The sequence below is a fragment of the Aquila chrysaetos genome, chromosome 20 (assembly GCF_900496995.4).
Source record: "Aquila chrysaetos chrysaetos chromosome 20, bAquChr1.4, whole genome shotgun sequence".
Classification (NCBI taxonomy): Eukaryota; Metazoa; Chordata; class Aves; order Accipitriformes; family Accipitridae; genus Aquila; species Aquila chrysaetos.
Window position 1 is genome coordinate 19,687,116 of NC_044023.1, and position 27,461 is coordinate 19,714,576.

General features: G+C 45.8%; 1 protein-coding gene across 12 annotated transcripts in view; it reads right to left on the reverse strand.

Annotated features, from left to right (window-relative positions):
* The window catches only part of FOXP1 (forkhead box P1), a 392,273-nt gene that overhangs the window by 91,678 nt on the left and 273,134 nt on the right, over positions 1–27,461 (reverse strand). For all 12 annotated transcript variants that reach the window (XM_030043708.2, XM_030043705.2, XM_041118643.1 and 9 more), the window contains one exon: positions 23,027–23,155. In XM_030043708.2, coding sequence (XP_029899568.1) covers positions 23,027–23,155 — 129 coding nt within the window. The remainder of the gene's footprint in view (positions 1–23,026; positions 23,156–27,461) is intronic.

Genomic DNA, 27,461 nt, shown 5'->3' on the forward strand with positions numbered 1-27,461 from the left:
AAAGAGGTCCCACTTTGCTTTCTGGCAGCAGATGGTGGGCCAAATCCTGCGCCTCGCTCCCCCAGTACAAATTTGGGAGTAATTCAGGTGAACTTTGGTGCCGGTGCTGCTGCGGCACGGAGGAGCCTGCCTGCCCGCTGGAGCCAACGCCAAACCTGGCTAAGGCAAGTGCCAAATTACGCTGCTCCGCACACAGGCTAGAGCCATGGCCCGGTTTAAAAGCAAGCTGCTGTTTGCAGTTCCGAGGGAAAGAGCCGTCTGGGATACTATTCCCACTCCTGGATCCCCAGGCCCATTTTTGTGGGGTTAAATCACATTTTCCTGTTTTGAGAATGCTTCATTTTCCCTTGCTGCTGTTTGAAAGACCTACAAAAACAAATGGGGAAAACAACTGACTAAACAGGAAACAGTGAAACTTATTACCCACAAAGTGCTGAGAAAAGGACAAAGTAAACATTTTTTTTGGTCATTTTTAATAATCTCAGCTAATGCCCTCATGGTAAAATATCTTCAGGCAGAAAAGTGATTTTTCGGCTGATGGTGTCTAACAAAATAGAACACCAAAGCAATTAACATTTCAGTAACGCTTGTGTCCCTGTTGCTCCTCTTTTTTTGATGTGAAACTGTCACTTTCCTTATTGCCCCTGCAAATTCTGCGTGAAGAAGGCTCTTTAAATCCCCTCAGTGTTGTACAATGGTTTAAATTTCACTTCATGGCATGCTTTAAATTACCATTCACATCTTCATTTAATGCATCATTTTATAATGCCAGTGTTACTAGTTAATTTATATATACACAGCAGGATGTGTCAACATTCAGGTGAGTTATGAATATGATTGTGCAGGAGTTATGGAAGACATTTCAGCAAAATTATGGTTCCCTCTAAACAGAAAAATATTAATAATGAATCAAACATCACAGGTAAACAACAAATTTTATATAATTGCACCCCACCATGCTTCCAGATAAATAAATAAATAAAAATGGCAACATTTTTGCTCTGCATTCATATTTGATTGATCCTAATAAATTGCCATCTCCTTTCCTAATAAACTGTAATCTCTTGTTTCCGCCACAAAGTAAAATTTATTAGCACACTCTTCTACCAGCAGGTCTGCATCACTCACAGCACAGTGTGCAAATTGTTCCAAGTATGCTTGGGCATTATTCATAATTTATTTTTCTGCCCCAAAGTACGCAATATATTGAAAGGTAATCACCACTAACTGTTCTCGGTTACTTTCCTTAATTACGTGAGATAGCATTTATGTCACGTACAGTAGAGGAAATGCTGCAGTTTCCATTAAAACTCCATTTTTTTGCCATGGGTTGAAACACGGTGTTCACACAGAGAAAAACCTTCTTAGGACAGGAAAGACTGGAGGTGGTATCTGGTAGGAGATGCCAACACCTCCACTTGAAAAGAACAACCCCTGTCTACCAAAATAACCTACTGGGCATGACAACAGCAATGGCTCCGAGAGCAAAAGTAGGTGTTTTGGCATGATGTTAAAGTTGCCATGGTAAGAAAAAAAAAACAAACCCACAGAATGAAACATCAACAAAACAAACGTCTAATCAAACACATTTTTGCCCGTTAAGTATTAACCAGTGAACTCCTGGCCACCCCAGATTTCTGCTCACTGCCTCCGTGCAGGCAGGCAGGCGCTGCGGGCTGGAGCAGCCCCAGTGCCCCCAGCTTTGCATTTTGAGGTGGATCACCCCGGTCTGGGGCTGGTGCAGGTACAGCTGGTGTGAAATACAGTGTTAGAAGCACTGCCCTCTCCTGGTAATCTGCTTCTGTCATCAGGAGACTTAATGCTTCACCTCACCGCAAAGAATCCCCTTCTAAAAAACCACATCTACTTCCACAACAACTTACATACACACACCCCTACACATACACATACATCACCATGGACTTAAAGTAAAGTAAATCGGATTAAACATGGGCCCTTTTATGTAAAAAGCCTATCAGTCCATTACGCTGCTTACTCGTGCGCAGCCTAGCAGTGCCAAACTATATATTCTGGTTCATGTGTGAGAATAACCTGTATCACCGCTGGGCATCTCGCCGTTTTTCACTCACTCTGTTGGGAACGCATGTCGGCGTATTTTCAATAAAACACCTTCTTAGCAGTAATGGGCCACTGTTCTTATTTCAATGGTCCCCAAGGTTTCATGATACAGTATATTTAGCTGGCTCATAGTTCCAAGTTTTCCTCCAACACTCAAAAGCTACTTTTAATTTTTTTAAAGGCGGTGGCCATGGGAAGAGCTTTTGCTCATCTTTTCTTTAAAGAGGAAAACAGTTAACTTTGTACACGCAACAGAACAATTTGAATTATTTCTTCAAGAGGTGTTTAGGCAACAGCCCTTGTGGTTAGACAGGAGTGCACAGAGAAGCTGCAGATGTTACACGGGGAAGGAGTTTGAAAGTGTCACCGGGATCTCTGCTCCTGCTAGAACGAACGGGTGGCACTACGGCTCCAGGAATCAAATGCACCTCCAAAATGCCAAAAAAACAGCAGAACGGTGCAATTTGCAAAGCTGGCAAACAACGCTAAAGGCAAAAAGACTTACTGCAGGCAGGAGGACACAGAGGAGCCCTCCAAGATGACCTCTGGTTGCCATACCGGACTTGCAAGGTGTGCTTGCTGCAAGGCAGCGCTGAACTACCAGGAGCAGCTACTAAAGGTTACCATCCCGGGTTCTCACGTATCCGGATAAAAAGCTTTCTCGGAAGCAGGGCACGGCGAGGGAGGCTTCCTCGCGACCACCACCCTGCCATGCACGTAGGGTGCTTCTCCTCCTCCTCCTCGCCGTCTCTGGGTCAGGAGCATCCCCTCGCTCGGCCCGGCAGACTGGAGGGCAGGAGGGGAGGAGAAGCCGGTGGCACGCTGCGGGGCAGGAGGAGACCCAGCTTCGGCACGGCCATCCCCTGGCCTTTGGCCACGTCAGTCATTTTGATGGTGCACGTCTGGTTTCACATGGACGAGAAACAGCCAGCTGTACAGGCTAAGCAAACACCCCAACTATAGGACTTTGCTCTCGGATCCCTTGGGGTCATCCGACCGGCTCCGAGTCCTTTGTGCGGCACTAAGCGGGGCTCGCTGTGTGCTTTGGGGTTTCCCTTTGTACTTCCACTCCGGCCCTTGACAGCGCAATGCCGTGATCCATCACTTCTTCCCAAATAAACGGGGCCCGAACGGAACTCAAGGACAGGGTCCTCCCCTCCCGCTCCCCTTCCCCAGGCAAAGGGTCTGTCTGCAAGCAAGGGTTATGACCCATGGACGTCTCCTATCCACATCCAGCTGCCGCTTAACCCCATCCTTTTCTCCCCCCTAGCCGCAAGAAAAAAAACGATGCTGAGAGGTAGCAGGTCTCTGAGCCAGGAGGGGATGCGGCGGGGCAGCTGGGACCCACTCCTTCGCGGCAGCCGTGATGGCAAAGGGTGAACAAGCAAATAAAGGAATTTGTCTGGGGCCCCTTAAAACAAATTTGCCTTCCTGTGGGCAAGAGAAACCCCTCAGATGTGCCTAAAGACTTGGGGCAGGGCTGCTCAGGCTGGGAAAGCACAAACTCGCTACAAAGCACAACAACATACTACAAAAATCCATCTCTGCGAGTGAAACTGTTATTTATGCTCTGGAAGGAGACGACAATTCTCTGCTGTTAAATGCAGCCACTTCTGGGGTGGATGGCGGCAGCAACTCTGCCATACAGAGCTCTGAAGGAATTCAGGACACCTGAGGCACCAAATCCTTCACTCGAATGAAATTGCAGGGTGATTAAGCAGAGAGAATGTAACTATCCAAACTGTAATTTGGCCAGCACAATGGATCTAACACCCCTATTCTTGGGAGGAAAAAAAAAAAAGTACTGTATTTGAAGTTCAAAATCTAATTAACTATTTGAGAAAAAGAATTCTGTTTTTAAAAGAAAATTCCTAACAATATAAAGAGAATTAGTGCCAAAGTTTTTGAAGAACCGCATAAAACGGTATGAAAAACGTATGATATTGTAATAATAGGAATGACTGGATTTGCTCAAACGTTCCTTATACCTTATAATACAAGAATAAAATACAGTGTAAATCCTTCTATCTACGTAAGTTCCCTGTACAGAAAAATCTCTCTTTTAATAGCTTTACACCTTTAACATGTATTAGTTTGGAAAAGTCCTAGGGTATAATTACACATCTTGGCTTGGCACATTAATAGCTGTTCCCTTCATTTACTGATTTCTTTTACTGGTCAATTTGCTATTTTACTACGCTGCTCTTACAGCTCGGCTTCCCAGCGGCACCCTCTGCCAGCAGACCCCGTGCTGGGAAGGGGAGAGGGTCCGAGCTGGCCACGGGCTGCGTGATCCCTCACGGGAGGTGGTTTTTGACACCTTGCTCTCAGCCATCTGCACGTAGGATGCTCGTCTGGGATGCGGCATTTGCATCCACATGTGCCAGCGAACCACAGGTCGCAAGCAGAAGGAAGCAGAGCTGCCCTCACCGCCTCGGTAATCCGTGCAGAAAAATGCCCTTCGGGCCCAGGAGAAAACAAGTCGAGAGAGGCTTCTTCAGGGCTTCTGGCCACCTTGCTGGGCACGTCTTCCTCCAGGTCGCTGTGGACCACGCGTGCGCTCCGCAGAGCCGCACTTGGTGCTGCACGGGCTCCCGGCCCCGCATCCCCACGCGCCGCTCCCTCCCACGCCGTTTCCTCGCAACCCCCCCTGCCGCCTTGTATCCCTCCGTTCCTCCTTTGCTCCAGGCTTTCCCTGTTGTCCCAACTTCTGCTCTCTGCTTCCCTGGAGTGACATCCCCATCCCTTCTCCTCGCCTTCCCTCTCCCTATGGCTGGAGAGACCTGCAGAGATGCTCAGCCGGGACAAGATGCTCACCTAGCTCCGCCACGTACCTGGGAAAGGACCCTTTCCCCATCACAGAGAAGGGACACCCCTAATGATCTACCCTACCAGTCCCCGCAGGTTCACTTTACATCTCTCAGCTCCAGGCTCAAAGGCAAAGCTGGCATTCGCTAAGCCTCCGTCCAGCTTTTACAGGTTTTTCAACAGTTTAAGAGGGTTTTCTTGTGTTATAGCGGAGCCATTCATTTAATGGCTTTTCAGCACTGCCATTATAAACCAGAACTTTTCAGGTGTTTATTACTCAGCTTTAAAAATTGGCTCTATGCTGAAATTTGGCAAACGAAGTGTCAGCCTAGGAGAAAATTTTATTTTTTGCCAATTTTGTACTCTAAAAAAATTGACCCCATTTTGGCCTCCATAAAAATGCAGGTTTTGCTGCCTCTGTGACACTGGTGAAGTAACAAGTCAATATTGTAATATTGCCAGCAGAGCTGCAGTGATTTAATGCCTAAAATTGCTTTGAAGGTGAAGAGTGCTATTGAGCTGCTAATTATTAACTATTATCACCGATCCTGCCACACAACAAAGATGCAAACAGAAAACAAACAGAAACGTCACTGGAAAAATGAGGCAGAATCGAAACGAGGGTCCGGCGCTGAACATGAAGGAGCTGGAAAACAAGAGTCAGGAGTGCGGGCAGGGTGGGGCCCTCTAGCCAATGCAAGAAGAACAAATTAACTGAATATGGAAATATTATTTTTCATTTTCCAGGACGGTATTTCAATACAAATAAAATACAAATGATACCGTGTAGCTTGCTCGATGCCAAAGCTAGCAATGATGTAGGATCAAAATCAGCTCTAAACCAAGCTGAACTGAGGTCAATAGGGACCTCGTATCGCTCAGCTGGAGCCAAGAGAAACTTTGCCATTTATTTCAACATGCAGAAGACAGAGCCTTGAAGGCGCTGAGGACGGGCGACCTTGCCTCAGCGGCCCGGCAGACATACATCGACATAAAAATGAGCTGGGAATTTCAAAGGGCCCAAAAGATGTAAGCACCCCTCAAGTCTTCGGGTTCCTTTCAAATCCCATCTGCACGGGGGCGGCAGCATCTGCATCACACACGCCCCAAAATCTGACCGAGGCTGATCCGACTTGGCTGAACAGAGGGGAAAGTAAGCTATCTCCGCTCTAAACCTCCCAAGCCACTCTGCTGTATTACCTTCTTAAGGGACTGCATTTCATAGGAGAAAAGTAACAGTGAGTATTCCTTCTTGGGGGGAAAGGGTGAGGACCAGGAGGTGAGCGCGGCCAGGGCACACTTCCATTTGGAAAGTGCCCTATCAAAGCAGCCGAGAGAAGTCATCAGGGCTGCTTTCAAACATAGTAAAAAGAAAAAACAATTTATCTTTCTGGAAACTTTCTGCTTGTCTAAGTGGCAGCTATTTAAATACAATTAACAAGCAAATGATTTTAAAATTACAATACATTTAATAAGGCAGCATCGCAAACAATTTGCATCTCATTAAAGCGTTTGAAGCTGCAAAATCAGCCTCCCAAATGGGCTGCACGTCAAGTGGGAAACCCAGAAACAGTCAACAGCTTCTGCACCGTCCTCTGACACAGGACACATGCCGGGAGGAGGGCAGAGCGCAGAGGCTCGGTGGTCCCACCGAGCCCCCGACCGGGCCAGCCCCATGGGGAATTCTGGCCACCGGTCCCGGCACAAGGAAAGATGCCACGAGCCAAAGCCTTGCTAGAAGTGGGTGTAAAACGAGGAAGGAAGGAAGGAAAAGGGTGGGTGGGTGTGTGCATGTGGGATGGGCACTTTTTAATATACATTCGTGAACAAAGAGTTTAAAGAGATTTCAAGCTATTTACTCAGCTATATATATAATTAAAAGTTTATAGATTACACCGCCGCAAACCTTCCGAGATTGCTGCTGGGTTTGGACACACATTAATTCCCAAGAGCCTCCTGCAGAACAATCCCATACCGACGCGTGCAGCAGGAAAAGCCTCAAACAAGTAACAGTTTTAAAAGCTTCCAATTCACTTTCAACTGTGATTTACTGTGGTGGCTCCATTTAACCTGGAGGATGCAGGAGCACTTCCCAGATCACACACCACTTCCCCACGTGCCTTTGGCTTCCTTTAGAAAGCCGCGCGGCCGCACCGAGACCCGCTGCCTGGATCACATCCTAGGACGCAGGCTTTGCTAGGCGCAGCTTTGTGCGGGTACCCGTGTGGGTACGGGCTGCTGGTTTTTTCTATCAGCGTAGCTCTTGCCGTACGAGACCCTTCTGTTGTAGCCCATGGAGGGGAGTGATCTGGCAGGAGGCTGGTGGGAAGCCGTCACCGGAGGGAGGGAAGGAATATACACAGTGGCTCTACCGGTGATGCATGAACAAATTCCCAGATGAATGACGAATGCAGCTGGACAGCCTTAATTTCAATTATCAGGAGGCTTGAAGGCGAGGACGTCCATGAGAGAGGACATCCCTGAATAAGTCACTTTTCACAATCGGCCTCAAGTGGTGGCACCATCTGCTAACAACAGTGAATTACGCACCAACCACACCTTTAATCCGAAAGCTTGCTCTGAAGTACTTCATCAACTGAAAAGGCACAAACAATACTTTCTCTAAAGTTCAGCGCAAGTTCTGATACGACGTTTTACTTTCTGTGCCTAAAACTCAACAGGCTCTGGAGCTGCGCGTGACAGTTGTTTAATGCTGCGCAGCACAGTTATATACAATGCTGGCAGGAGAGGGAGAGAAAATAGTTTACAATTGAATCTGCAGAGGAAATTTGGGTAAGTTGAATGTAATTATCCATTTGGAAGCTGGCCAAGGGCTGGGAGTACTCAAAACCAGGAGGGAAGCCGTAAGAAGCGACCGGTTTTGCTCGTCCTTTAAAAGGCAGCACCTCCGAGCTGCCCCGTGGGCTCTCGCTCGGTGCCGCTCGGCGAGGACAGCGGGGCCAACCGCATCGCCCGCGCTGCTCCCGCCGGGGAGGCTTTCTGGGATCCAAGGGTCCCGTCCTGCTGCTGCGAGACCCGTCAGCCGTGACGGGGGGCTGGAGGTACTCGTGCTCCACAGCACGGCTGCGAAGGGGGTGGCAGCTTGAGCCCGGGAAGCCCGGTAAAAAAAAAAAAAAAAAAAAAAAAAAGACGGAAAAAGTGACTAATAATAAATAAAAATCACTGGTAGAAGCAAACCGGTCGTCTTCTTGCCAAGCAATGTGCATGCAACCGCCTGCCCCGGGAGCAGCACGCCAGAGAAGCCCCGGAGCCCTCCGGGTGGTTCCCGGGTCCCTCCGTCCCCAGTGCCGTCCCCGCCGGCGTGTGTCACCCCAAAGCTTCCTGCCCAGAGATGCCACCGACTATTGACACAGGCCTCATGCGTTTCTTTTTCAGACCTGTGGTTTCGTAGTTTGTCAAAACAGGATACTATTTAAACTTAAAATGTTACGATTTAAACAAAGATGAAATAGCTATTGCTGTTTTAGCAACCAGACATCAGGCTCTCCTCACGTACATACCGTTTTTTTTGTTTTTAAAAGACCTCTGTCCACGTTTGCCAGCATGCTATCTCTGCGAACCTGGATGCGAAGACAAGTGCCTAAGCAAAACAACAATCACTTTCTATGAATTACTGAACATGTGTAATTCATTTATCTGTAATATTGTGCTAAACTCAGCTCCAATTAAACAAACGAAAACACCTGCTTAGCACACATAGATCTTTCCATACCTCAGGGGAAGACACATCAGTGTGCTCTGTAGTACAATCTGGCTCAGAAGCCTACACTAACAACGCAAAGCTGGGGTTTTTTTTTGTTTTGGTTTCTTTTTTTTAAATGCACATAGGCAAGGAGGTAAAAAAAATACAGACAGTGAGATGTTGGGGGAGGAGTATTTGTTTTTAATATTTCTATCTTTAGCACGTGCAGTTCTGTAACATTTAATGGCTCATCGGGGGCTTCTCATGGGCACTTGGACCCAAAGGCATGCATCGCTCCAGAGAAAAAGGTGGGGTAATGAAAACTTTAAGACACACGTAACTGGCCCCAGACCTCACGATATTGTAAAACTAGCAAAGAGATCTCAATGCTAACAAACCTATTGAGCCGGGCAGAAGCCGTTTCCTCCTCTTGTTCTGCTTATGGACCACGGGCATCCACCAGCACTGTGGGACGTCCCTGCTGTCCCCCCCCACGAATGGGTTGGAAACGCATCGCGGTAACACACAAACCGGGGTCACCCCAACCCGTCGACCACGGGGGCAAGACCACTCCGGGCATCCGAGACGACCAAGCAGCAGCAAACGAGACACAGCCTCATCTCACGCAGGTTTTGAACCGACTGAGGGGTGTCCCTTCGGGGGGGGGACCCCTGCCCCGGGCTGGTCGGGGAGCTCCGGGTGCTTTGCTTGGTGTAGCAGCCGCCGTCAGGAGAGCCTGCAGCCTGCCAGATCCCCTACGCTTAACTCATTTCCTATTCTTTACTCAACCGCCTGCAGACAATAAGCTGTCAATCTGATCCCCGCAAGAACATTTACAATTATCTTCTCTCTCCCGCACCCCAGCACGGCCCCGTACGAATAGCTCCATCCTCAACTGTTCACGCGCGAGCCGTTCGCAACCCTTCTATTGCTGTAACTGCCCTGACTTGAGAGGCGTGTTAGGAAATTGAATTTCCTCGTGTTTTCAAATAAAAGTATTTTGGTGGCAAAGCACAGAAGCAAAAGAACGGCCCTCCTACAGGTGTGAGGCAAAAGCAACCAGGAATGGAAAAACTGCCCCAGTAATTATTATAGCATCCAGTGCAAGGAATAAGGGTGTTTGCTGCTTTTTTTTTTAGTTTGCCTTTTTTCAGCAAAATCAAAGTTACAAACTGAAAGTGTTTTTTTATTTTTGTTTTTCTTTCCCCCCCCTTTTTTTTTTAAGACAGGGTGGTCCCCTCCGCTCACTCCTGCAGAATTAGCAACAAAACACCACCACAATTTTGCAGCTGGCCCTGCTGCTCTGTTGTGTCCACTGCCAGGCTCTCCCAGAAGAAATCGGTTTGTTTTTCTTCTGGGTAGACACAGCTGAGTGAAGGACTCAAAATGAGCACACTTTCCAAGCAACAAGCCCAAGTAAAAAACAACAGAGATGGAAGCCATAAACATACCTTCCCTTATAGTGCCAGTTGTGGACAACGTGATTTTAAAATATCTTAACTATGTTCTGCATTATATTAATGCTCCTGTTCCAGAGAGAAATCCCCGAGATTTGGGGGCACTTTCTAAACACTGCAGCCTGGGAGACTGTCCAGGATGGCTCCATTCTTAATAGCACCAGAATCATTGCCATTGCTAAATCAGGGCAAAATCAGTACAGTCATCATTCGCTACACTGTGACTTTACTGATTTTCTGCTCAACTGTCTGCTCAAGCGTTAGCGTGGTTAACGGCGAGGAGATACTCACTCTCCCATTAACTGATCTGGGCAGCAACTTTGATGGCTGTCAAACAGAAAGGTAACTATTGCCATTATGGCTTTTTTTCCTCCTATTTTTAATTCTTGCGCAGAATATTTCCACAACCTTTTCTGATGAAAAATAACCTATCTGATATTTCCCCTCTCCTTTAAAATGTTTATCCTCCTCTGAATCCACAAGGCATAATGTCATCAAGGAAGGTCAGGTTTCACAGAAGCTAATGGCTCTGCTGTGTGCTCCCACCACTTTGAAAAGACGAACAATAGTCCCTCAAGTGTTGCTGCTGGTGGCACAGCAGCAATTCACGACGGAGGGTTAGAAATCTGAAATTAAAATAAACTGCTTAAAACCTGCAGATAGAGAGAGAGATGCAGGAGACCAAATAAAACAGGACAATCTCTTAACCCAATCAACAAAGTGCTCGTTGTTCCAGTTTAAGAGAAGCAACACAGAAATAAATATCAGGCAAAGGAAGTTAACCTGTATCCACAGCCTTTGAATAAACACAAAAATTAAAAGTAAAATCAATGCCAGGCCTTTGGCTCTTGCCAACTTGTGCTTTACTCCTTCTTGCTTGGCCTTGTTTTTACTTTGGGGGATTTTCTTTGCCTCCTCTCTTTGTTATTCATACTTTCCTGTATAAAGCCCTAATCACACAGTAAAAGGACAAGCAAAAGGAACCACCAGCGCCCAATTAAACAACGTGAACGACAGCTCGGCTGCGTTCTGCCAATCCACCTGGGTGCAGAAAACAGGGAAAAAAAGGGCCGGGCAAGACGCTGACCCGCAGCCCCCGCGGAGCCGGGGCAGCCCCCACCTCCTTCCCACAGCCCCTTCTCCCCACGGGCGACCAGACGCAGCCCTGCAGACCTCTTCAACCACCAAATCCAATTTAATGTTTACCTTGTAGGATGGCACAGACAGCATTTGGCATCGCTGGAAGATACAGGCACGTTCATCTCTACTACAAAAGTTTGAGCATTCAGCTCTTGATGCGAGTACAAATAAATGCCTTGGTTAATTCTCATTTTTCCTGAAGTGGTTTACCCGTTCCCGTGCCAACACCTCAGCTAGTAATACAGGTTTTCACAGCTAGTATTAATACTGACTTCACTTTTAAATCACATTTTCTTCATCTGAGCATTATTATATTCCATAGAATGAGGCGTGAGCATCATGCAAAAGGCATTCTGGTCCACAGTTGTGAATACAGCTGTGTAGGCAGAGGAATATTTGTTTTCCAAGTAATTTGTGCACATTCACAAAATTACAGCTGTCTGCAGTTCTCCTGAAATATCTGCCCTGATGTTTACAAGCCATAAAACATAATCTGTCTTTTGTAGGATTCCAATTGGTAAATTTGGAAAAATATATATATATATGTGTGCATTACTATCTTTTTTACACTCGGATTGGTTACTCCCTATTACATACTGGCTATTAAGCCTGTACAACACCAGCACTAACTTGAGGAGCCACTGCCCTGAGACAACAGTGGACAGATCTTTGCGAGAGCCAGATGGGCCTCTCCAATACACTTCACGGATCACTCAAGTTGCATCTCACTCTTATCCCAGAGTAACCATCCCATGAAGAAGACCACGTGAAACGGAGGTATGGGTTACAACCCAGCTTAGGGCAACAGGTTGCTGCCTTGGCCCGAACAGAGCTCATGTTGGAATGGACACAAGAGGTTCATCACTTCACAATGTGGCCCGTGACAACGGTGACCCATCATCAACAAACAGGTCTTTATGCATCTATTCTTGCAAGCAAACCCAATAGGATTAAAATGACTAGATTTGTACTGTGGCTAGGAACCAATGGGCTAGACTGGCGGTTGGCATCTCCCAACAGGTTTGCTTCAGATGTTTATCCCAGCTATTAAGAGTCAGCCAAAGCAATTCTACTGACTTGCCCCCTGCCCCCCACCAATAAAAAATGGGAAATTTTTCACAAGTGTTTCTGATTTTTGCCTTTTGTTTCATGACTGTATAGATAAAAGCCCAGTTTCTCCCAAAAGTTGTCTGAATGCACAAAACACCATTCCCTAGGACAACAAAGTCCTTGGGATAGAAATTTTCCACAGCCAATGTGGAATTGTGCACCACACCTGCACAACACAAACTGACCCTACTCAAAGCCCGGGACACAAACCATGAGTAACTCTTTGGCCCGATGTCTTGATGAGCAACAAAAAGCACAAAATCAAACACCTGACAAAAAAATCACAGTGGGTGTGATTGCTACCGTTGGGCAAACCAGAACTGATCACCTTGGTACTACTGGAGTGACTTTGGTGTAAAACTGATTTGAAAGAAAAATGAGAGGTAGGAAGCTATACCCATCTCAGCGGGATCCCTCGACTCCAGTGTACTCCCCGTGATGGTTGTCGCTTAAACCCAGGACAAATCTGGCCCAAGCCATTTAACCCCATGCTGCAACCCACCCAAGAGGTCCACGTGGCTGCATAGATGTGTCGTAAAAGGCTCAACATAGAGATACGCCACACGGGTGAATAACTTAAAACATGGCAACACATTATTTGAATCCGTACCACTTAAAAAATGCTGAAGTGACAGAACTGCCAAGGAAGTGTTGAGCTTTGATAATCACATGTACCGCTTTGAACACCCTCAATCCGCGTGCTCCACCACATTATGTACTCGATGCACGCCGGCACGCGGCACAAGCTATAGAGCTGCAACACAACTCCCATGATGTAATGCGATGGGGGACAACTTTCTGAGGGGCAAACGGTACCAAGCTACAGCATCGGTGACCTCGGCAGCTCCGGCACAGGCACTGCTGCCTCCTCGCACCACTCTCTGACACCCATCGCTACCTGAGCTCCTCCCGTCATCTGCCCACCTCGCTTCAAAATGCCATTTCGAAACTTTTTCAGCTAGACACGCTAAACCCAGGATGTAGATTTTCCAATTAGTCTCTGTTTAAACATCTGTTGGTAGACTGCATTTAACATTAGTTATTTGAGCAAAGCGCAATTTGATTAGGCTGTCTGAAACGGAGCCAAAGTCTGCAAAATAATAGCTCAATTAAATTTTGTTTTGCTTTCATTTGTCTTGTACTTTCCTGAGTGTGATACAGTTGCATATAATCAAGTAAACTAATTCCTTTCAAAATGAGAGATTTTGGTGCCTTTTCCATCTCGTCTCAAAGTTTATTTAATAATCTATTCCATCTTCTCCATGCTTCATCGAACTTCATCCTGACACAAAGTACATTTCTTTCTTGTGCCTTCAGTCTACTTTAATTTTCTGGGCTTTCAATGACTTGAGATTATGCGCCATTAATGTTATACCTTAAATAGATTAGTAATTTATAAAAGGTAGATTACACTTATCATGAAAATAAAAACATTTCAGCAACGCAACAGCCTTTTCTTTGCACACACCACAAAATATTTTGCCAACCTGACGACACAGCTGTAAAACTGTCAAGCTCCGAAGCCACATCCAAGCAGCATTTCCAATTGTTTCCCTGGGTTTAGTTTCTACTTACTCTGTTATGTTGCACTTGTTGCCCTGAAACTTCAATATTAGCTCTAGAGATTTAAACATGAGGCAAACAGCTGCTCTCCTCTGCTCAAGCAAGCTAGATCAAAATGCCTTCTCTCTTTCTCTCCTGCCTTTTTTTTTCTTTCTTTTTAAACAAATTGCTGTAACTCAAGTATTTCTGGCAAAGTTGATGGGTTTAGGGCAAAATTCTGCTCTGTGATCATCACTGCAGATTCCTCCAGTGCACACTCCTCCTGGTCGGTGCACGAGGAACGCCAGAGCTTCCCCACGCTGACTAAAGAAACTTTGCCTTGAGGTTTTAAAAAAAAAGAAGAAAGTCACAGTAACTTAGCTGCTATGTAGATGTGTACATGATTTAAATTTAAACATTAAACATTTAAACATTAACTTCTTTCACACTTCCGTTAAAAGAAAAAAAAAAAAAAAGCAGCATGCATTCTTTGAGAGAAGAGATTTCTTTTATCGGAGGAGATTTTTGATACATAGTACTTTTTCTTTAGTGTTTTTTTAACATATTTGTTGCAAAGTGTGAACACAAAGGGACAAGCTGAAATAGGTATCTGGCAGGCTCTTCCCCAGCGCGTGCTGCTGAAAGCCACAAGTACTACTGCAGTTGTTAAAAATCTGTTATTTTGATGCAGAAAGGCGAGGAACTCCTCCAGCACCGGTCCAGCTCTGCCCTGCCCTGCCAGGGGCAGTACTTGAAAATACTCCTGCAACAAAATAGCCTTAAACGTTAGAGGCAGCTAAAGTCCGTCAAAGTTCAAAATGGGATATGTCCTATTTAAAATGTAGAGAGCTACTAAATATGACAACCATCTGATGTATGAAAATTATTCACAACCAAAAACAGACAGTCTGGAAATAGCTGGGATGACTTCATTTAGACAGAATTACCCAAATCTGTTTCTAATATACACAGTACACATAATAAATTTTTACAATATGACAAGGAAAACAAACTTAATAAAAGTTCCTGATCTTTTGTTACACAAGCAAGCTATAGCCATGATATGTTTATAATATTTTGTCCATGATATCACAGCTAAGTAACAAAAGCTAAGCAACACAGAAAACAGTTACTAGGTATGACTTCACCTCGCGACTCCCGTAATGACATCGCTGCGCACATCGCCCCAGCGTACCACCTTCCCCAACCTACATCCCGCGCTCGACAAGCACTCGCCGTGTCGCTTTTGACTAACAGTTTCCTTTTCTCCTTCTCCCAGGCACCCTTTGACTCGGGAAGCTGCGGATCTCTACGACGAGAGTTTGTTTTTTACCAACTACGCCAGGACTCATCCGAACGGTAAGAGATTTTTCGCCTGTTTCCTTCACTCCTGGTTATTTGACAAGTGCTTGAAAACCCTGTTATAAACAATCTCTGTAGGAAAACAGATGATGTCTTACGATCACAGAAGGTAATTTTTTCAAGAACCCAACTTTTTGAGCATTTCCCAGATGCACCGCGTCAATCTTCCCGCGTTTGACGATCTCAGCTGGTTTTCCAGCCCGGGCGTTTCGCCAGGCGGGCCGGACTGCCCCTCATTGTCACTTCTGTTCGATGGCACTTGCACCCACTGCTGTTATTCCAGGCTTCAGGAAATTTTCTAACCACTGGACAGGCTCCAGCGCTGCGCACTAATAAGTTGCAGATTGCAGCACTCCAAGTGTGTGTGTGTGTGCACGCGTGTGTCAGATCAGGGCCACGGGTTGGGGGGGGGGGGGGGGGGGAAACAGTAGTTCAAAAATGCTGCCTACTCAAATTGACAGAAAAGTGACCCCTGCACTTCATCAGAAATTCCTGCAGACTGACAAAATAAAGGAGTTTGCTTTTATCACACACAGTAAGACTCATATGGAAAAATGGAAACACTACATCACTCGACCTCAGGTTGCCCCCTTTTCAACCACAGATGAATATTATGTATAAAAATTGTAAATCAATTTGAGATGTATTAAAGGAGATTCTCTTTTTCTGTATTAAAGGTAATACCTTTTAATATCTAGATTTATTCTGCAATCTCAAGTAAACGAGAAAGACTTAATTTCCGTAACTGAATTTTGTTACTCTTAAGTCTATTTAGCATCTCTGCATGGTGTTCACATAATTTCCTACACTTTGCTTGCATCGGGAAATAATGAGCAAGCATCACTTACCCAACACTGAGTCACAAATATTTGCCTACATTAACAGAGCATTAAAAGCCATTTTAAACAACTTAAGGAAATTGTGCTAGCCTTTGAAGTGTGATTCACTACTATGAGAAATTAAGAAACTTTTTGTCTTCTAAAGGCAAAAATCAGCTGCCGCAACCTCCTTGTAATATCATTAGGCCCTAGAGCAGACTCTCCTCTTACAGATCCCTACACAATAGATTTCTTTGCTTAATGAAACTACTTCTGAAATTTTCCTACACTCAGTGTTGGGTACTTTGAAATTTCAATCTTTTCACATCCTTGAACTCTCATCAACATTTTTTTCCAGACTGTGTCAATAAAATTGATTACTTGCAGTTCTGAACTCTGTTCTGCACATGGAAATAAAACAATTTGTTTTAAAGTATTTTCTGAAGAAAGCAGAAGTTGGCAATCATATCTACAAGATCAAAAAAAAAAAAGAAAAAAAAGAAAAAAAAGAAAAAAAGAAAAACAAGAGACAAGCCAACCAAGCAAGCCTCCCCACAAAAAGCAAAACAAAAAGAAACCTCTCCAGCAAACAAAAGAGAAGCGACGTCCTGATTTTATCACAGCGGCAACGGGAGCTAAATTCCTGACATACACATCATCAACCTCACCGTTGTTCTCCTGATTGATATATCTCCCTGTCGGATATGAACGATCTTTTCGGATCATTAATATGTTCATTAATTTGTTATCAATTCTAGCTCGCTGTACTTAAACCGCTCCGTACCATGGCTCAAGAGTGCCTCGACAGCGCTGGTGTAATCACATACGTGAGGACCCCTGACTACCCGGTTGTTGAGATGCCTCATACCTACAACCGATCTGTTGCTTTTACAAGTTTAATCTCGGTATTAAGGAGCTGATTGTGGAACCATGTCGCTATAACATCTTCAACCCAGCTGTACATCATATAAACCGCTATAGGAGGGGGCACGCTCCCATGATTCCTAGCAGCAGCGCATACCTTTAACTCCCTAATCTGTAATACTACAAAATACCGCTCTCATTTCTTCCCAAGCACAAGTGGACTACCAGCAAGGGTCCAACAGTGTTATTCCTAATTACCTTTTTTTCACTCTTGATCCTGTGGCGCTCATAATTAGTTACCTGGGGCTGCAATCCAATTTGAAGTGATGACAAGAAAGTGATCCATGAAAAAGTAATAAGTTAAATCCAATTTCAGCCTTCCTCTAATTAAATGCACATGGAACTAATGACTCAAACCCTACCATTTCAGTGATAATGGTAATTAGCGAGGTGGGAGTCACTCTCTTTTTTCAACACTGTAGGTGTAAACCACAAGGTAAAATGGCAGGAGCACTCTTAATTACATGTGTCATTTTGTCAGCAATTTACACATTTCTGACCAGTCAGGAAGGTTTCATTTGTTTTCCCCTTCCCCAAGGTGGGCAACACACGGCCGGACTCGGGCACAGCCAGCCCCACGGCGCCGCTCCCAACCTGGTCAGAAATCACATTTATAAAAACCCCTGTTCCCTAAATGCTTCATGTCAAAGCAGAAAACCTGCTAGCAAATTCTACTCGGGGTGCTCTAACAAGACACGGGGCTGGAAAGGAGGCATCCTGGCTTCTACTTGCAGGTTTGCCCCTCAGGACCGACTTCTTCAGGACACGCAGATGCCGAACTCCCAAATACCCCGGCGGGAGCCGCGCGCCTCAACGCCACTGAAGGTCTGCAGCTCCCTGACCTTGGGCGAGTCACTTAACATCTCTCTGCCGGGGTTTACACGGCTATAAAATGAGAATTATCATATTTGCTGACAGTACCTCACACTGCCAGCTCTCCCAATATATTGGTATTTTCCCTAGAAGCTACGTTTTTTTGGAATCATGTAATTACAGGACAATCAGAGACTTCTTTCAAGAAAAACAACTGCGTTTGTCACCTTTCTGCTCCGTCTGAAAAGCTGGAAAAACTGAATACTAAAGGCTTTAAAAAAAATATAAAAGGGCAGCAAAAAAAGGCCCACCGGGTCCGCTGAAAAAAGCCCTTAGTATCAAAATTTTCAAGCTGATCATGTAATTTTGAGGACCTGACTCAGATTTTGTTCTGTTTGTGGGGTAGATGATATTTGCACTTCACAGGCACATTCCAAGAACTGACTAACACCTATAATTGGGCTTAGGGATGAAAAATGAAAGACCTATGCGTCCTTTGGTAGAAACCAGCAAAACTCAACTTTGCTTTATTTCCAAAGTCAAAAATAAAAAATGAAGGATTCAAGTGAAATTTTCATAGGTAAACTATTTCAACCCTGCAGAAGTGAAATCTTGACCCATCTAGAGTTGGTGGCAAAATTCCCATTGGCTTGACTGAGGCCAAATTCAGATCAACTCCCACGTTTAAGAGTGAAACAGAGAGATACTCATACAAATAGAATAAATACAGTTGCAAATTTATTTCCCCTCCCAAATTGTCTGCTGCAACATAATTTCTCTACCAGTTGTTGAATTTACCACTATGTAAAAAAGGTACACTGCATGTAAAACCTGAGGCTACATAACCTGGTACTCGTGTGCTCCAAGCGAAACAGAGAATACCCTTCCCTTCACCTTTCAGTGTTTATTACGTTGTCGAGCTAACGATTTCTAATTTCATAAAAAATAATAATAATTGCCCCCAACATCAAGCTATAGTGAGTTTTTCCTCTTGCCCTCTTCTATTTCTCAAGATACTGGAAAGAAATATTAAGATAATATAGCATGCAAATTAAATTCTACAAAAGCCCAGCCAAAAGGCTGCTTTAAAAAGCAGCGGTATGCAAAGGCGAGGACAGCTCTGTCCTCTCAGCCTCCCCCAGTCTCACCCTGAAAATCTAAACCAAACCCAAATTCTTTTCTTGGCCGTGACTTAAAGGGAAGATTTACTTTCTGTTTTGTCAACCGAAAACAAAAGTTTCCATCTTAGTAATTTCATTATTTCTTCTCTCCAAACACATGCAGGTTAACTATCATACAACAAATCTCATTTAATCACATAAAAAAGTCAAGTGATGGGTTTCAATTGCGAGATACCGACTTGGACGTCCTAAATCTGTTTTCAGTCCGGTATCCAACTTTCAGCTCAATGCAACACACAACATTTATGTCTTTAAAAAAAATTGTATTTTTAGTATTGCCAAAACACACATGCACTTTTACTTTCTTGGGAGAAAAATGTGTCTCTTGATTTGTTTCCAATCTGTGTGCTCTTGCCAGCAACTAAAATGCTTGAAGAACCAAAATGAATAATCGTTAAGAGCATCAGCAATTAAAGCTGCAAATTTTAATCAATACATCTATTAATACAAAGATATATTTATCTTGGCCAGGAAAAATGCGCACATTTTCAAGATCCTAAGCGTACCTGGCCTGTTAAATTATTTGTTTCACAGACTCAAGGAAATCCAATGTCTATGGCAAATATATTATCAAACATGCTTTAGTCTTTTTTTCACTTCCAGTAATTTTTGTGGGGCTGATACTTTTTTATATTCTTTTGCCCATTGCTGGTTACTAAATCCATTCCTTAACTTTCAATTTTCTTTTGTTTGTGTCATCAGGCTGTGAAACTGGAGGTCACTGCCAAATATAAAGCACGGCAGTGTGAGATAGGCTCAAAATGTGAGTCATCGTGTATTTGGAGATTTTTTTTTTTTCAACTATCAGCAGAGCACATCTCCATTCCTGTGTCCAAGTTCTTATAAACTAAATATCTCAAAATTTGCTAAAAGGTCTTCAGGTAGAGTTATCAAGGTCAAGAGACCCCAAAGACGTCGCTGGAGCCCATTGTCATGCAAACGCTATTGAAGGCACCGTGCCCCAGCGCGGCCACGGGAGGCCGGCATGTATTTAAGTACCGTGGCTATTTGATCAGTGAATAAAGAAGGAATATAGGAAATTATCCACGAGGCAGTAACAGATTAGCTACACAGCGTACACTAGATTAATTTTCCGCATCTGTTCGTGGCGGTGGGGTTTACGTGACAAAGCCTGCCAGCCAGCATTAAGGCGCTGAGCCCGAGATGGAGGGAGCTCTTCCAGCCCCGCGTGGGACCGCACCAGCCTCCCCTCCCGGGGCGAGCGGGGCCACGGAGCATCTTATGAGGAGAACCAGCACCCCGGGGCGAACGGCATCTCTTCCCCTCCCGCCCCCGTTTCGGGCAAACGCAGCTCCCCAGCACTCGTGTTAGGGAGCTTTTCGCCAAGCCTAGCAGAGATAAGCAATGCCTATGGTGTTCTTGTTATACACGAAGTCTGTTTGTCGGAAAAAAAAAAAAAAAAAAGCTAACTGCTAACCACTGTGGCTATCGAATGAGACATCTATATTTATAAACTAAGTGCAAAGATGACTCGGTTCATTATTTAAGCAAACTTTTTTGAAAAACGGGTGCTTTTCCACCACCCTTGACATTTATTCTAAGTACTGTCAGCAATGGGTATTGCCTTGTCAGTGCGGCACCATCCGACTTCAGGGGGGGTGGGTGCTTGTGTGGGTGAAGTTTTACTCAAAAATTCTACCCCCAGCGCCACCAATTCCTTTCAGCAACAGATTTTCATCGCAGGGATGCACTCAAGGTCTGTTACATTCAAGAGGACTTCCACTACGTTTAAGACCGCAAAAGCACCAGGAGTGAGGAGGGGGGGGAAGACTGGGCAGTCATTTGAATCAGTGAGTGACAGGCTGGGCCAGCTCTCTGTATACATTAATAAATTAGAATTTTAATTGTGTCTCTGACTGCAGGAGCTGCTCCAGTACTTTAATACGTACCAACAATTGGCTATGTTATGGAATCCGCGATGTGGCCTTCACTGTTGACCTCTGCAACACAATTCCCAGTCTGACTACGGAAACTGTTTGGTTTGATCCTTTCAACTTATTTGAATCCTGACAAATAAGCTCACAGCTGAAAGGTCAACACAGTCATATTTCATCCTCTGGAGCTATTCTTAAGACATCTGCACAACAAAGCACTTCTTTTAGTACCTGACACTGGACCTAGCCAGCACAATCTCTCATTAAAAATGTCCCCAGTGGAAGAGTCTATTAAAAGGCATATGGATCAGCTATGGATTTACCAAATAAAATATTTTTGAAAGCATTAATGTAACGCTTTGGATTATGGCACTCTACACTGCCAATAAAACGTATATTTGCCCAATGACAAAATGCTTCATACTTTCCAAAAGAATAATAGCTCAGCTATAAAGTGCGAGGTGTTGTCCAGCAGCCTGAGCACGGGGGTGGGAGCCAGGAACTCATGAATCTTAATCCTACCTCTAAACCCAATTCCCTCTGTGATCCTAAGCAAGTCACTTAACCTGCTTCCCTCAGTTTCCCAGTCCAGAACTGGGATAATGCTACTTACTTATCAGACTTTCCTTCTGGGGATGTTTTGGAGATTAGTATTTGCAAAATGCTTTGAAGATGAAATCACTACAGGAAAGCTAGAAGTTGTCCACGCTGGGCCAAGGGCTGCAGTTAATAGCTATTCCTCACTCAGGCAAAACTCCCCTTGAAGTCCCCGTCAGCTTTATTTGGGTAAGAACCGCAGGATCGGGTCCTCTCACTTTACTGTCAAGGCCTTTAGTGATGTTGGCTTTACCTTCCATATTCTACTACATATTTAAAGAGTCTAGGATCCGTATTTTTGGAGGAAAATAATCTGAAGCACATATAAAAGGCAAGAGAAGCAGCAATGCTGTCAGGGAACTCATGGTGATAGTATATCAAACTAAAAAAAAAATTAGAAAGAGCAAAACAGACATGAGTTTGACAACGTGCTATGACAACAAGCAGAAAAAAAAAAAAAACCCGGAAAGAATTTGGGGCTACAGAGGCTGAAGCATCAGATATAGAAGAGCGAGATAAGATAAATGTCCCAGCTACAGGGCTTTGTGCGACTGCAGCTGAACTGCTGTATTCAGTAACTTATTATCAAAAATACAGTGACACGCTGCAATTGCAAAGAGAGCAATAATAAAAGCAATAACCAGCTGCAAACCAGCAAAGTGGTCAGGGGTCTAGAAGTGCCAGTTTATGAAATACATAAAGAACTAGATACATATAATTTGCCAAAACTGGCAAGTACGTGTTAGTATCTCAGATGTTTGAGGAGTGTGAACACGAGGCAAGGCAAGGGACTGACTCAGTATTTATACAAGCAGTATTACTTGGAGCAAGAGGATGGAATTGAAGTGGAAAGTTCCTGAGCGTGTGCTTTGTTATGGAAAACCATCCGAAGGAAAATAATAGCGGTCCCACCACCACTTGGGATTTCTAACACTAGAATAGTAAAAAAAAAAAAAAAAAAAGGAAAATGTGATACATGACCTAATAGGTCTTTCTTGTCTTTAACTCCCGTGATTTATCCCGCAACACTAGCAGAATGCACTCCAAAGCCACATATGTGTGCATACATCTTCTGTTTGGGAATGCTGTATTGGTTTTAGCTTTCTGAATTCATAACAGCACAAAGCCTGATAATATTTAATTTTATTTCTGAAGATGTCCATAAATCAGCAGACAACAAAAGGGGAAAAAACACACCAATGATATGATATCCTAGTATTTCCCAATATCCTTGACATAGCAAATCAACGGTTTGAGTGAACACAGAGTACAAACGGAACAGCAATCAAACAGAAATGTTAATGCAAATCTCCTATGCGCACTGACACAGTAACAAAAGCTATTCCATTTTGTCATGATCCCACCCTACCAGATGCTAATAAAAGTACACGCTCACGATTTGTAAATACGCCGCGGGTGGGATTTTCAAGAGCACCTAGCACCGGTCCTCGCGCCACTTACATCAGCCGCAGCCGCTCTGTGGACTTTACTGGGAGGAAAGCTCCTGAAGGTCCCATCCCAACGTTCACAAGTAAGACGCATTTATCCAGCGTTTACAAGCCCCAGCCCCTCACGGAGGCACACAGGCTCCCCTTACCTGAAGGGCTGGCTGTTTGTCATTCCTCTTCGGAGACTTTAATCCACTAACTTGTTGCTGCTGCTGCTGCTGCTGTTGCTGCTGCTGCTGCTGCTGTTGCAGTAGAAGCTGCCGTGCCACCTGGAGAGCCTGCGAGGAAAGAGGTTTGAAAATTGAGTTTGTGGCAGACAGGCTGTGGGGAATTACACGCACGGCATAGGGGCAAGGCGCCCCTTGGTCATGGGGTACCGCTCCACTCCCGAAGCATCTCCACTGAGGAAAGCAGTGGCTTCCACAAAAAAAACAACTCTGCACTTGTATGCAATGGGGTGATATCCCGCTGCTGGATTTCCCATTTTGACTATGGAGAGAAACAGCAGCAGCTGATGTTCAGCTCCTGAGTGGGAACCTTGAGGAACTGCAGGAATCCTGGTGCTGAGCACCATTTTTAGCCTGGAGTGGCTCGTAGCCCTCCTTGCCACTGGGCAGGCTCATGTGCTAATGGCTTTCATGCTTCTCTTGTCCACTGGGTCAGGTCAGGTTTACAGAAGAGGGCACTGTCTGCTCTCCTGAGCACCGGAGAAAGTCCGGGAAGTTTCTGGAAGGCTATTGCAGGAGGAGGAGGAGAGCCAGCGGCAGGCGGAGCCGAGCCGAGGCGCTGAAGGCTGAGGAAGCTGCGAGGAGCAGGAGTGAATGCAATGAAAAGCAGGGACAGCATCTCACCCCGCCGAAATCACGAAGAGCTCGTGACGGAGCAGCAGTGGGGACTCGGATGGGAGCGGGCAGAGCGGTGAAGGGACAGTGCAGCCTTACAGGACGGAGGGGCAAGGGACAGGATCCCGAAAGCATCAGCAGAGCATCACGTGGTGGGGGATTACTGCAAAATTTCGTGCAAAGCGAGGGAAAAGCATTCCGGGACACTGGAGCCAGCTGCTCTACAAGGCCCGATTTCTCCATCAGGTGGGGAAAAGAAAGCAAGAGGAGACGAAACATGGGGGAAAGAAAGACAAGGAGCAAGTCCCTGCCCTGGCTCCCTCCCGGCTCCCCAGCCAGGGGACCGCAAGGATGATCCCTGCAAGACAGGCTGCGGCACAGCTGAGGCTCCGCTGGCGAGACCCGAGACTCCGCTGCTCCCGGAGGATTCACCAGCACCGGACTCGGGCCTTCTTGGTCTCCTTGGAGACGTTCAGTACATGTGTAGGTGGAAAAGTGGGAAGGCTGAAGACTTCATTAATGTAAAACAAGAAAAATAGTCCCTTTGCAAGATGCCTACATGGAAGGAGGGAAAAAGCCTTCCCCACTCCTACTGTGTATGCTCTCTGAGTGATTTAATTAATACCTATTTAATTAAGGAGTCATACGCTTCGGGTTTCACTTGCTTCTCCGAGCTGCAGAGTGTTTCATCTCAGCGCAGAACCGCCAGGAAAGGTTTGACACCAAGGACTGCAAACTCGGATCCACCACCCCCCAGTAAAACCTTGTTATTTTGTGGCCTAGACCCATCCGTCTGCTTTCGAAGGGACACTGAGCAGCCCAGGGGACTGAAGAACCACCGCTGCCGGCCAGCACGCCAGGGCAAGCGGGGAAGAGAGACCTTACTGTGCTCTGGCAACAAGCCCTCCTTTCAAATTTAATAACAAGTCTCCACTGGATCAGAAAAACTCTTTAAGGGTGGATGCATTTCCAACAGAGTTTGGTGCGATGAAGGTAAAATCAGATTTTGCATTCCAAGCTGGTCGGAGCTCAGCGCACCCGTAGCATCTCTAAAATGGTCCATGTCCCTGGGAGGGGTGCGAGGAGCTGCCGGGCACGGGCACCCACCAGGACCAGCACGCATCTGTGCTCCCACACACACAACCACCCCCGCCGTCGGTTCAGAGTCAAGAACCAGAAGACCCCACAGCCTACCAATTAATACAATGCAACAACGGACACCTTTATGCACAAAGCGCTAAATATGGTTAAAAAACCGTTATTTTTATTGAATTAGCTTATTTAGCTGTTAAAGCATCTTCAAGGGTGGGCAGAGGCAGCAGAAATAAAACCTACAAGACTTAAGGGGATGGGCAAAAAATACCTACTTAACAGGGGTGTTGTATGGCTTATTTAATTAATGAATACTTGTAAAGCACTCTGAGTTGCTCAGACAAGAAGCGCTATACAGTACAAGCGCAACATATTATTATATATTATTAAGACTGGCTCTGCAGAAGAATAATTCCAGGTAAATGTGCAATCAAATGATCATTTTAGTTCCCAGTAATTAGATTCAATAGGCCAAAAAAAACACAGAAGCCTTTCTTTAATCATACACTAAACAATCAGAACATCCCTAACCTTTCAAGCTACAGCCTTTTTGAATAAAACATCATCAACTTATAGATATTATTCCAAAAAGCACCAGTCACCATATGTGTTGTCTCTTTGAAATACAGTTGCTATAGCAGACCCTGCATGCATTTCATGTGATATGATCATATTCTATCCGTTCTGGCAGCTGAGAGGTTGCACAACTAAAATTGGCTGCCAGAAATTTTTGAAGATTCCCAGAACAAGTAGCCGTGCAAGAAATGCTTGCTTTCTCTTCGAGCTGGCCACGAAGCTCTGCGCAGCTCGGCAGGGTGGCCGCTGCCACCACGAGCCCTTACCACGGTTGACCCCAGCCCGACGAAGAGCTCTGCCCCGGGGGCCAGGCTCGCAGTGGCAAGGCTCTGATGGAGCAAAGCCAGAGCTCTGTCCCTGCTCCGGTCCCGCGGGCACAGCACCCACGTCCCCGCACACCCACCCTTTTGCAGGCTCTCTGCTCGAGGTGACATCTACACCACCCCGCTCCGTGCCCGGCGGGCACTCGTCCTGGCGCTGAGACCTGGTGCGACCAGCCATGGCGAGAGGGAGCGACCAGCATGGAGGGTGGAGCGGGCAGGGAAGGAAAGGAGTAAAAAGAATGAGAGTAACGAATGAGTTGGCTGGAGGGAGCATCACGGATACGAGGAGCCGGGATGGACAGCAAAGGGAGAAACACGGAGGGGCAGGCGCGGGTGAGATGTCGGCAAGCTGACAGCTCAGGGGATTGCAGCTCGAAATGGCATTTCCCATCTCTCTTCTCTCAAGATTTCACTCTTCCGCTTGTAAATAACTGACAGCAATAAAAGCTAAGCATCAGATGAGCTTGGGTTTAAGATGTGGAAGGTTGTTTATAGCTCAGACCTGGTTCTTACTGAACATCTGCATCAAGTAGCTACTGTGTCCTTGGTGGTACGGTGAACCCAGGGACCCCAAGTCCCTCCGCCTTTCTACGTTTCCCTGCTCAGCCTTTCCTCCCTCCTACCTCGGACCACGCACTACCCCTGCCATTTCCAAGTCTCATCCGCGCTCCTTACACGTGACGGGATGTGTAGAAGAAAGATGGCTAGCTCGGTTCGGGAAGCACCAGCCCTCTTTCCTCTTATACGCAAAGTATTTCAAGCCCATTTGGCATGCCTTCGTGAAATTAATTTGCTGATGTCGGTTCAAGCTCGGTGGACACCTGCCCTCGTTACGCCGGCACATCCCATTTAATCCAAGCCGACAAGCACCGCGCCTCTACCCCCTTCTCTGGTTCCACGCAGCAACCGCTCCCGCATGGAGCCCATCGCTGGATGCCAGCGTGGGAGCCCTGCTGAGGCTGCCGATGCTGCACAGTGCTCAAGCGAGGATAGACAGGGAAATTAATTTGAGAGTGAAGTCAGTCCCACAACCTTCATCAGCACGGAGATTCGTAAGCAGGCCTGCACATTAATAAAGCTTCCTGTGGGAGTAGATGTTGCCTTTGATTTGCATGTGAATTCAATGCTAGTGAGAAGTGCCAGACTGTCAGACATGGAGACCAAAGTCTCTTATCTTTCCAAAAGCTTCTGTAGCAGTTTCCCCACATTTCCTTAATCATCTGCCTTGTCCTCAACTTACTGAACAGGCAGTAGAGAGTAAAGCTGGACTCGGTTCAACTCCTGCTGCTGCCAAGTCCTGAAAACAAGGGTGCCAGGACTGTTTACCGCTAGCCAACAGCTCTGCTAACGTGGCCCTCTCCTCACGAGCAGGTGCTCTGACATCTCCAAGCTCTTTTCACACATTCCTCCCCGGTGCCATAGTTACATCCTAAATCTCCACCACGTGCTTGCACTTCTGCAAGTGAACAATTACCGAGGGCTGCCGTAAACCAGCTCGTGTTTGTGCACCCAGGCAACTGCTCTGGCAGGTGGAGACACCAAGAGCCCCCGAAACCACAGAGGTGCTTCAGATATCTGGACCTGTGATGATCAGCAGCCATGTTACGTGCCACCTATCTGCGCTGCTCCAAGAGCCCGCGAGCCTGGACACGGCTGCTTGGGACAACCAGAGCCAGACACCAATCCTGGCCTCCAGCAGTAGATCACACAGCACTGGGAATCGCCCTCCTCTCTGCACCGAAATACAAATG